Below are 11,399 nucleotides of genomic sequence, written 5' to 3'. Positions count from 1 at the left end.
TTTGGATGTTTTGATTTATGAGAAGTCGCATTCACACAGACAGTTACTGGGTTTTGAAAACATGGGGCTGTGCTACAGTCTGCGTCCCCGGCTCTTCGGGGACCTGAGCGGCTCTATTTCCAACGCCACCTCGGACTCGGATCAGCCACCGGACGCGGCCGCCGCCGCCGCCGCGGCGCCTCCGCCGCGCACCGGGAGCGCAGCGCGGCAGGAGGACGCGGCGGGATGCGGGGAGAGCTCCGCGCTGCGAAGCGGCGGCGGCGGCGCGGCGCGCCACGGGGACCCGGCGCCCAAGATCCCCACCGGGGAGAGCGGGGTGCTCATACAGAACGGGGGTGGCGGCGGCGGCGGCGGCGGCGGCGGAGGGGGTAAAGGCACCGGAGGGAAGGACCGGGGCCGCCGCCTGCAGCTGCTGCAGAAGACGAGCGCCCAGAAGCAGAAGAACTGGGACAAACTGCTGGTGGAGGAGAAGGAGGCCGAGAAGGAGGCGAAGAAAGTCAGTAAGAGCATCGACAGGGCGCTCAAGGAGCTCAAGCGGGAGTACAAGCAGACGCACCGGCTGCTGCTGCTCGGTAGGTTGTGTGAGCGTCGTTTTATTATTAGAAACCGGGAATTATGTCACTGCGTTCATTGTGGAGGCCTCGTACTCCATGTGAAGAGCCCACCCCACCCCACCACCCGGGGCTGTCAATGACAAATGATGGAGATGGACGGAAAGACACCCACCACTGGGCCTGCTATTCTGTGTTTCTGCATCTCTGACATAGTCACCAAATGATGATGATGATGTATCAAGATATACACGATGCACGATTTACATCCACCCACAGATCCACGGAGGTTCATGTCTAATCACCAGATCCAAGTCCTATAAAACAGTATCCGCTGTCACCCCCCCCCCCCCCAGCAGAGATGGACATTTCTGTTTATTATTATTATTTGTGTGGTTTACACACTTTGACATCATGACCCCAAAACAAGGCAGGAGACTAAAGCTTCTTTTTTTTTTTTTTTTTTTTTTTCACCCATTGGTTAAAAAAATAATTAGAAATTATTCACGATTGCAAGAAGATGCATGCATGAATACAAATAACTAGAAGCTTTCTTTTTAAGTCGATTATGACCTTGTGGCTAATGTATACGATGCCATGTAGTGCAAATACTGTGCCTTTTCTGCAGAGGCATAGGGTCATCATCATAGGGTCTGAAAGCATTGATAGCAGGACACTTCATCATCATTAGAAAAATAGATATCTAGATAAGCACAAATCATGATAAGCAGACGTCATCACCACCAGTCTCCCCCCTCAATATCATTCCTTTATTTTACAGTGTTAAGCAATAGATTTTTAACCTTTTCAGAAGATAGGACCAAGAGGGTTTACATTTATTTCATGTTATGCATGGGGTCGACTGTACGCATCATTTGGGAACTCTTCTCAAGCCAAAGCTCTCGAGGAAGCTGCCGTCGATTTGTCTTTCGACACGCAGCCTGAAATTTGTTCTTTCTCTCTCAATAATTTTGTCCTTTGTCTGGGTGGACATTTGCCCCAATCCGCGAGGCCATTGTTTCCATTTTGACCCCTCGTTTCGAATTCGCTCTTTCAACTATCGCCACCGATTCATTTTTCAAAGTTTGTGTCTCTGTGCATTCAGGAGCCTCCGCGGGTTCACGCCTCTGAGGCCATTTTTTTCTGTTTGTTTGGTGGGGGTTTTTTTTGTTTGTTTGTTTTTTTAAGAAACATTCTGGGCCTCATATCTTACAGGTTGGTACTAGGATTCTGGTTGCAGCCAAGAGGGCCTGGTGGTTTGTGTTCCTCTGAAAGTGGACACCTTCCAAATAGTGTTACATTTCAAGGCAACCTATGCGAGCTAATCTGGGTCACTTTATCTGTTTGTATTCGCCGCAGGTATTTAGTTGAAGAACGATAGCAATAGGGAAGTATATCTGAAACGCGTTGCCGTTTTCTGCGTGAGTGATGGTGATGGTCCGACCGTTGGGCCATAACGCGAGCCACATAAATTGACTCACCTTTTTGTTTTATTTGTTTATTACGGTCATTGTCATTCATTTTGAAATATAAACATCCTGCCCTGAGAACACAATAAACTTACCTCGAAGATTAGGGAAAACCCACGTTGAACATTAAAGTCTAAAGCCACTAAGCCCGTCAAATTTAAGATGGGGGGGGGGGGGGTTCCAAATAATTATTGGTAAAAGGAGCAAGGTGAGGTTCAGGTCGAGCCCATATAGGACGGTGGTGATAACATCTGTCACGGCTTTCCCAGATGGCTTTAACTTGCTGTTTCGTATCTCGGCCTTATCATCCCTCGTTCACAAGCCAGAAGAACAGGCTGCCAGCAATGCAGCAGGCAGGAATGAACCGAGCGGTGGAGAAGGGACTACGGAGCCGGCGGAAAAAAAAAAAAAAAAAAAAAGCCTATTGGGAGTGACTGAACGTAATAGTTTTCGAGAGTTCTTGGCCTTGTGTGGCAATGCTTCTACTCATCGGACATGTGAGAGCGACTTTAAGAGAAGCTTATTCATCCATAGAGGCTCAAAGTGAGGGCCCTATAGCCTGCTCTGCCCTCCGCTTTTAAATGCAAGAATGTCTCATGTAATGTCAGGTGAACTTTGCTTCTCTCTGAATGGGTTTTATCATTTACCGTTGCTGTACTTTGCTACGGCTCCCAGTCGCCGTAATGATCAACAGATATCATTGAAGGATGAATTATCACGTTCTTTTATTGCATTAATAGCCGTGGCACCGTGGTGGAATCGTCTTGATACCGGTATCAGCCCAGTCAAACGTAACCACCCGAAGGGGAAAAAAAACGGACACTGAACTATGCTTGCACTCCGGGATTTGCTGAATGCATAATTTACACTATGGCTTATCAAAGAGTCTACCTCCCAGACGTGAATGCATTACAGTTTTCTCAAGCATCAGAATGTGAGGAAGTCGAAGAGTGCTGCCCGCAATTCAGAGCGATATGTGCCCCTTTGTCTCATTGGGAGATTGGCTGGCTATCGGGCAGCGTCCAGGTGGACATAATATCCTATGGATTGGAGTTTAAACACGGGTTCATGCGTGCATGTGGTCAACATAGATGTTTGGTTAGGAACACGCATGCATACAGTACATTCTTCGTGTGAGTGGACTCGGTGGGACTCAAAACATGTAGGAGCCGTCGAGCTTCACTGGCCCAGCACAGGTCCCCTTATTTCAGAAGGAGAAGCCTCCTCGCGTCGCCCTGTTTTGCCCGTTTCGCAGAGAAGCTGCGTGTAGGAGTGAAAGTGACGTAAACGTTTTGGGTTTTTGTTTTTTTTTTTGTATTTTTTCCCGGTGGTTTTCAATCACATGCTGTATTATGTAAGTTGTGGCGATTGGTGTAATCAGACGTGTAAAAGAAGGTGACTGTCGTTCAGTTCCCCGACATATTTCTCCATGAGGTAAAAAAAAAAAAAAAAAAAAAAAAAAAAAAGAAGGAATAACAACCACCGATCAGGATGGTGGATTATTTGTACAGTATCAATGTGAGGAGGGATAGGCTACAGGGCAAGGCTTCATCGTGCCGCCTCCCTGAAAATGAGTTCCTCGGAATAAACTCTTCATTGGAAGGAGGTTGCTTTATTTTGAAGATGCTGGGAGTGTGAAACAGCAGCTATCCTCCCTCTGACCAGTAGAGAGTGATGTGGGCCAGTGGCTTGTTTTGACCTTGCATTTAAGGTGGGAAGACAGTGGAGGAGGAGGAGGAGTAGGTGGGGAGGGGATGTTCAACCCCGAGCACATGAAGTGAGAGTCCCGTCTCTATTTGCATGAGAAGCAACTTTTTGTTTCCACTCATGTCACTGCATGAAGGCAACTATTTGCATCAAGAAGGGATTTGCGTAATGGTGCCCATAGCAGCACATTTATTGTTTTGTGGCGCAAATACTCATTGACACATGCAGTCCTTCATTTGTACTTTGGCACTAATATAATAATAAATGTGTTAGATGTTTATGGACCTGCAAACTATAGTATAGGTTATACCGGGTACACCTCCTCACACACACACAGACGCACACACACACACACACACACACACACACACACACACACACACACACACACATTTTTGAGAGTGGTCCGTGAGATATGAATATCTATTCATGTGCCCTGTCACGATTTCTGATTTTATTAGTAGCTTACGGTTGTAGACTAGATAATAAACATTATGCAACATTTGTCTCCACAAAGACACAATTTTCCATAAAACTTCATTCATAATGATTACTTATGGGGTAGTACTGTGTGTTATGGATGAAAGAATGTAAACGTTCATAAAAATTGAACTCAAAGATATGTATGTTACTGTTGAACTAGTGGTTTAACTCTATATTTCGGTAGCTTATCTGTATTTAAACTGCATTACAACTTTGTTAGCGTTCTATGAAGTCCAAGACTTTTTAAGAAAAGTAAAACAAAACTAGGGATCATTGCCACCTGTAGGGAACTGACCCCGGGTTTAGGATTCAGTAGTTTATCACTCGCGTAAAGTTTCTAAATCAGTTTCCTCTTTAAGTTAAGGAAACAGAGTATAAGTGCGTAGAATTTCTTCCCTCTGCTTGGAGCGTGGCGCCAGCTCACCAGGCTAATCAAACTGATCCATGCGTTTAAAAACCAAATATAGCCAAATAAAGACAAACAGAAATTGGGCAAAACAGATTTTGTTTGTGTTATTAGTAAGGCTGAATACCTTTACGGTATCGACCGGAATAACCCAATACCAAGTAGGATCCAAACTTCTCCAGTCAAACAATACCGGCATTCAAATCCCTTTTGTGGCCAGATCCAGAATAAAAAAATACTATTTGTATGGATTCGCTCGCAGCCAATCACGGCAAGCGTTTTATTTAATGCGACGTGTGATTGGCCTACTACCGCAGCAGCTACATGCCAGCCAATCACCGCAAGCGTATTTCGATGTAACGGGCCGTGCGATTGCCTCGCTACCGCAGCGGCAGCTACAACTGTCCGTCAAAAGATTGGTTCCGAATTTTTCAAACTGTCTTAAAACAACAGTCAAGGCGTCCATATGAACAGTGAAAGAGGTTTTCCTCGCTGTCATCATTCCTCCTGTACCGGCTGTTAGTTTAAAATGACCGCCCGAATAATTCTTTGTACAGTTTTGTACAATTGATTTGATAAATATTTCAAGAATTTCAACACTTTAAAAATGTATTGGGGTAAAAATCATTTGGATGGGGAGGAGTGGTGGCATTTCAGCAAGTGGATGCTTCCTACGAATGAAGTACTCTAGTGGTATAGGTATCACTTTCAGGTACTTGTATTGGCATTGGTATCGTCATTTTTTTAAACAATACCCCGCCCTTGTTATTATGGTGCAGGTGATAGTTACCTGCTCTACTTCCCTTAAACCATTCGCTCTGTGAAACGATCTGAGTCACGTTATTAAAGGAACCGCACAAAGAAACACAGAGAGACGTTAGTAGTGATCGATTCAGTCATTTATTGCAGTAATGTAAACCATAAGGGGTATAACATAAACCGCATGGTGTATAACATAATGCATACGGTGTATAACATAAACCGTAGGGGGCATAACATAAACCGCCAAAGGCCCGACCTGAGACGATGCCAGAGCAGATTTAGCGTAAATGAAAACAGGAACGCCGACTGTTGGGTTCGTATCAAGCCATTTCCTTAGTATTTTTATTTGTTTTTAGAAATAACCACAGGCTCTACATTTGGTGTGGCTGGCCTGTTTGCGATGTTACTTTTGTAAGTGAGGAAGATATGGGTCAGCTGGAGAGGCCAAAAAATGATCAGCATTTTTAATAATTTATATATAATCAGCATTTATGGTCACGGAATTAAGATATTCTCACAGCATTATGATTTTTGAAAATATTTAATGTATATGTTTTGAGTTTTACAGAGAGAGCGAATAAAAAACTAAGTCACGATGACCCCACCCCAAAGAGAGCAAAATAATGAATGTATAAAAGTAAATAATTGCTCTCATATGAAATGGTATAAGGAAAATAATCAATACCAACGATAAACGGTTTAATTGAGAAAGAAAGGTGTCCATGTGGAAATCATATTAGAAAACAATGCCAGTTGAGTGACTTTGAAAAGATAACACTGTTAATTTTCTTAATTTTTCCAAAATATTAAATGTTTGGGGTATTTTTTAACGGAGGGGTTTAGTCTCAGTCATACTTTAAACATGTATCCATATATCCAACATACATCCAAATTGTGATATAGGTCAATGTGGTGAGAATTTGAATGGTTATGTAATGGAAAAATACTGTTCCTGTTGTTAGTAAAGCAGATGTGGGGTTACAAGCGGGCATAGGGGTTAGTTCAGTATTTTCCATTGCATTCAGGTTCCTCACATTAAAGTCCAAAATATTATATGGATTTTTATTGGTAAAAACCACAGTTCAGTCTGATATCATACATTTCTAGGCCTGTAATATAAAGTTATGGAGCTGCAGTTGTGTCCTTTTGCATGGGACTCGTGGGATTTATTTGCTCGGACACCGTGATATAAGTCAATATGGTGAGAATTTGTGATAATGGGACTCGACTCTGAAACAGCGTTTCTCCAACCTTTTTCATGTCAAGGGACCTCAATTTGATATGCATTTGGGCCGCGGATCATTTGATCGGACCCCCCCACCTGAGAGTCTGTATCGTGAGACATGAAAAGTGTCACGATAATGAAATCGTCAACGAAATAATGCTGCGGTTGAACCATTATTCGAGATTGGGAACGGGAAGGCCGGTACCGCTTCATCGTATAAATCGTAGTATCGGAGTATCGTGTCATTTTTGCCGGGGGTCCGGAACCTTTTGAAGAACCCCTCCCCCCCCGGGGGTCCCACACCCTACGTTGAGCACCACCACTGCTCTAGTATGTTTCCAGACCCGGGGAAACGGTGGTTTAGGTCCGTCCACACCCCGCTCTGTAGCTGCAGTCTGCGGGGTGGGGGGGGGGGCGTTTTCGCTTCCGCCCCTGGAGCTAGGCTAGCCGATCCCCTCTACCGCCATGTATTGGGCTAATGTAGTTAGCACGGGGAGGTGTGTTTCCTTAACTCCACCGGAGCCGGGCTAGTGGGCTCCCTCTGCAGGCGAGCATCGAGCTAACGCGGTTAGCATGCGGCCTTGTCAATATTTTCCACAAAACCGGGACTACCCCTTTAAATCATTTCGCCGAGGACGACACCCCCCCTCCCCGGAACCCCCGTCGAAGGCCCCCCCGGGGTCCCCGGGCCGCGCGTTGAGCACCACTGCCCCAGCACGTATCCAGACCGGGTGAACGGCAGCGACGGGTTGAGCCGCGCTATAGCCGCCGCCTGCCGGGCTTTGACAACGCGGAAGCGGGGGGGGGGCCTCTGGCGTCTGGCGTCAAAACTGGGAAAAATGCTTTTTTAAACCCGGCTTCGTTCCTAATTCGTTCGGGCGGCTCGACGCGGGTCGACGGAGCGGGGCGGCGGCGCCGAGGGCCGGGAGAGAGCGGCCGCTTCCAGGGCTCCTCGCTTTTTTTTTTTTTTTTTTGTTCTCCCCCTCTCCCTCCCTCCCTCCCCCCCCGGAGCCACAGAGAGAGAGAGAGAGAGAGAGAGAGAGAGAGAGAGAGAGAGAGAGAGAGAGAGAGAGAGAGAGAGAGAGAGAGAGAGGCGGTGCTGAACCGGAGCCCCGCACACTGTGGTAGAACAACGCGGAGCGGAGAGGGGAGGAACACGGCAGCGACACTCCGCTGGACCCCTTCCACGAACCCAAACCTCCCTCCCTCCCCCCTCCCTCCTCTCTCTCTCTCTCTCTCTCTCTCTCTCTCTCTCTCTCTCTCTCCGTCCCCCCTTCCTCTCCTTTTTTGGGTTATTTTTTTTTCGGGGGGGGGGGGGCTTCGCACGTTTTGATATTACTCTCCGAAACGACTCCATTTTTTTTTTTTTTTTTTTTTTATTATTTGGGAAGGGGGGGGGTTCTTCGTTTTGTTTGATTGATTTTTTTTTTGGGGGGGGGGGTGGTGGGGGAGAGAGAGAGAGAGACGAATCGGTTCGGATGAGTCGGATGCCCAAGTTCCAGTTGGCTGCGGCTGAAACGGAACCGTAGCGGGGGAGACGCACATCCCTCCGAGCGGACATTCTTTTTTTTTTTTTTTTTTTTTTCCTGTTCTTTTTTTTTTTCTCTCAACAACATAACTATTCCGTTAATATTATTATTACAATTATTATTTTTTTATTTTTTTATTTTTTTATATATATATATATATAAAAAAAAAAGATAGTCATTCTTATTCTAAATCGTCCGAGGGGTTTGTTATCCCCCCCACCCCCACCACCTCCTCCCCGCCCGCCCCCCAACCACCCCCGCCCCCCCCCCCCCCCCCCCGCCCCAGCCAGCCCGCCCGCCCGCCCGCCCCACACGGTTTTCTATCAACGAGGAAGCGGGCTCCAGGAGAGGGAAGATGGGCTGTTTAGGCAACAGCAAGACCGAAGACCAACGCATCGACGAAAAGGCGCAACGGGAGGCGAATAAAAAGATAGAAAAGCAGCTGCAGAAGGAGAGACAGGCGTACAAAGCCACGCACAGGCTGCTGCTGCTGGGTAAGGGGGGCTTCGGAATCGCAGACATGTTGGCTTCAAAAAAAAAAAAAAAAAAAAAAAAAAAAAATTAAATAACAATGACAATAATAATAATAATAATCATGATCATAATAACAGAGCGGCGGCCCTTTCGTTGTGTGTATTTGGTTTTTACCGAACACGTAGCTCCCCGTTTGACAGCGCTCGGCGACATGTCACGGGGCTCGCTAGCGTGGGTATCGATGGAAGCCTGCGATTGAGATTCACGTCGAGGGAGAAAAAAAACAAAACAAAAAAACAACAAAAAACACTTGTCCCCCCCGAACTCCCCTTCCTTTTCCCCCCCAAAAAATATATTCCTGGCCTCCCCCACCCCGGTAACGAATTTGTTATGTGTGTTGTTTTTTTTTTGTGTGTGTTTGTGTTTTTTATTTTTATTTTTTTTTGATTTCCCAAGGTGCGGGAGAGTCCGGAAAAAGCACCATTGTGAAGCAGATGAGGATCCTACACGTCAACGGCTTCAACGCAGAGTGAGTGTTGCCGCTGCTGTCGTTGCTGTTATTGTTGTTGTTGTTGTTGATGATGATGATGTTGTTGTTGTCGTTGTTGTTGTTATTTCACGTCCCGTGTCCGTTCGAACGCGTCGCGGAAAACGGCGTTTTTAAAAGATCGTCGCGTTTTGCGCGTCTCACCCCGGCGAGGGAGGCTGCGAACACGGGCTGAATGGATTTTCTCTGTCCGGCACTGCAGCGCCTGTTGGGCCTAGTGTTCGGAGCACATCAGCTGTTTTTCTTTCGCCCATTATTTTTTTATATGATTTTATTTATTTATTTATATATATATATATATATATATATATATATATATATATATATATATATTTATATTTTTTATTTGTACCCCTTTTCCAAAACGTGGGATTTGACTACCGTGGCACAGATGCCAGCTTCATTGTTTTGTGTCTCATGTTAAGACGGGTGATGGCCAGGGTCGGATTGAATGGAGCTATTGATGATTTGTTTTTGCTGCAAGGGCCTTTGCAATGGCATTGATCTGGCCAGTGGTGTGTTGTGTTTGCTCCATGCCTGCATGTCACACTAACTGTGATTGTGTGGATGTCCTACTGTCCGGCCTAACACCCAGTCCTACATTTTGGGGTTCCTACATTCCTGTTTCAGTTATTATTATTATTACTATTATTATTATTGTTATTATTATTATTGTCTGTGGTTGTTGGTCTTTCCCTTACACCTGTACTCTCTGTCTCCATGCAGAGAAAAGAAACAGAAAATACAAGATATACGGAAAAACGTGAAGGATGCCATAGTGGTGAGTTCCATCTGTATCAGAATGCTTTTGATTAAAAAATAATAATAATAAAAAATCTGTACTGGACAACACACAGCAATCACATTTTACTGTTCGGACCGGCATATGATGTGATGTGATTTATCCTGTACTTATAATGCTGAATGCTTGTTTTTTTTCCTCTTTACTTCTGCTTTATAGACTATAGTGTCTGCGATGAGCACTTTAATACCCCCAGTCCCGCTAGCCAACCCAGAGGACCAATTCAGAATTGAATACATCAAAAGCATAGCTCCTCTCTCTGACTTTGACTATTCACAGGTAAGATGCCAATATATATGTGTGTGGGGCTTTTTGTTATTTTATTTTTTTAGTATGGTGTACCAGAGAAGGATTTTTTTAGCCAAACATTTCATATTTTACCCTCTCTGCTGGATGCAATGCAATTATGACACACAAAATAATAAGAAAAACAATTTGTTTATCCATTATTTACCACACCAACTGTGGCTGACACTGAAAATAAACTTCATTTTGAATCATTGGCCTCTCCCAATGTCAATGCTTCTCTGTATTTGTGGCGGACATCTTTGGATTTGAATGCTATAGGAAGAACATTGGCCTCTTTTCTGTGGTGTTTGCCTATCTGTGAGCACTGGATCCTGGTCTGGTGGCGAGAAAATATTTTACATAATTTCAAAAATATCTGTTGTTTAAGTGACCTGGAAAAAACAGGCCAAGCTACAAATAGAAGTACGGAACTTTTATAATGGAGCAACTTTCCTACATTGGATCTGCCCTGTCGTTCTCGGTTGGATTATATTAACAGGTTGTTATTAACATGTTGTTACATGTAGTTGTGTGTGTCTCCTTTGTGCTGCAACATGGAGTCATCTATTGAGGCAGCAATGACCAAATTCCTTGAGTTTGAAGAACTTTTCAAATTAAATAAATACATTGTACATCTAGTTATGAATATCGATCCTATCCTGAATATGGATTGAAAGTCCGAACTATTTCTTTGGCAATCATCAGTCCAATGACTTTTGAGCTGACCAAATATAAGGCAATGTGGACCCGAGGCCGTATGGTGGATCCTGGTTGACAAAGGACTGGCTTCCCTTCCGTGTTTCTTCCAGCCTAATCCATACCACACACACACACACACACACACACACACACACACACACACACACACACACACACACACACACACACACACACACACACACACACACACACACACACACACACACTTACACCTACCTTTACAATGTCATATGAGCAATATTGTTTTGCGTGGTGTCAGTTTACATATTTGGTGTGATGTTTCGTAGTTTCCCATTCAGCAGGTATATTTGATGACCCATTCAAGGAATATACAGTGAAAGGCTCCAATGCCAAGGCCCTGTGTAGTGTAGTGTGTGTTTGTGTGTGAGGTGCTGGGGCCATGGGTAGAGCTGTCTCTGAGTTCCCAGGCCTGGCT

The 11,399-nt window shown here is 45.0% G+C and overlaps 1 protein-coding gene across 3 annotated transcripts in view; it reads left to right on the top strand.

The window, feature by feature from the left end:
* Nucleotides 1-61: 61 nt before the first annotated feature.
* The window catches only part of LOC307238007 (guanine nucleotide-binding protein G(olf) subunit alpha), a gene marked incomplete at both ends in the record, with an annotated part of 36,064 nt that continues 24,726 nt past the window's right edge, over nucleotides 62-11,399 (top strand). The window contains 4 exons of one of the 3 annotated variants that reach the window (XM_080010842.1): nucleotides 62-572; nucleotides 9,063-9,135; nucleotides 9,880-9,934; nucleotides 10,115-10,234. In XM_080010842.1, coding sequence (XP_079866968.1) covers nucleotides 62-572; nucleotides 9,063-9,135; nucleotides 9,880-9,934; nucleotides 10,115-10,234 — 759 coding nt within the window. Of the gene's footprint in view, nucleotides 573-8,487; nucleotides 8,627-9,062; nucleotides 9,136-9,879; nucleotides 9,935-10,114; nucleotides 10,292-11,399 lie in introns of those variants that run through there. The other 2 variants (XM_080010844.1, XM_080010843.1) reach the window with 2 other exon arrangements.

Source organism: Zeus faber (assembly GCF_960531495.2).
Source record: "Zeus faber genome assembly, chromosome: 12".
NCBI lineage: Eukaryota > Metazoa > Chordata > Actinopteri > Zeiformes > Zeidae > Zeus > Zeus faber.
The sequence above is the reverse complement of the archived record's forward strand: the minus strand, read 5'-3'. Positions and strand labels throughout refer to the sequence as shown.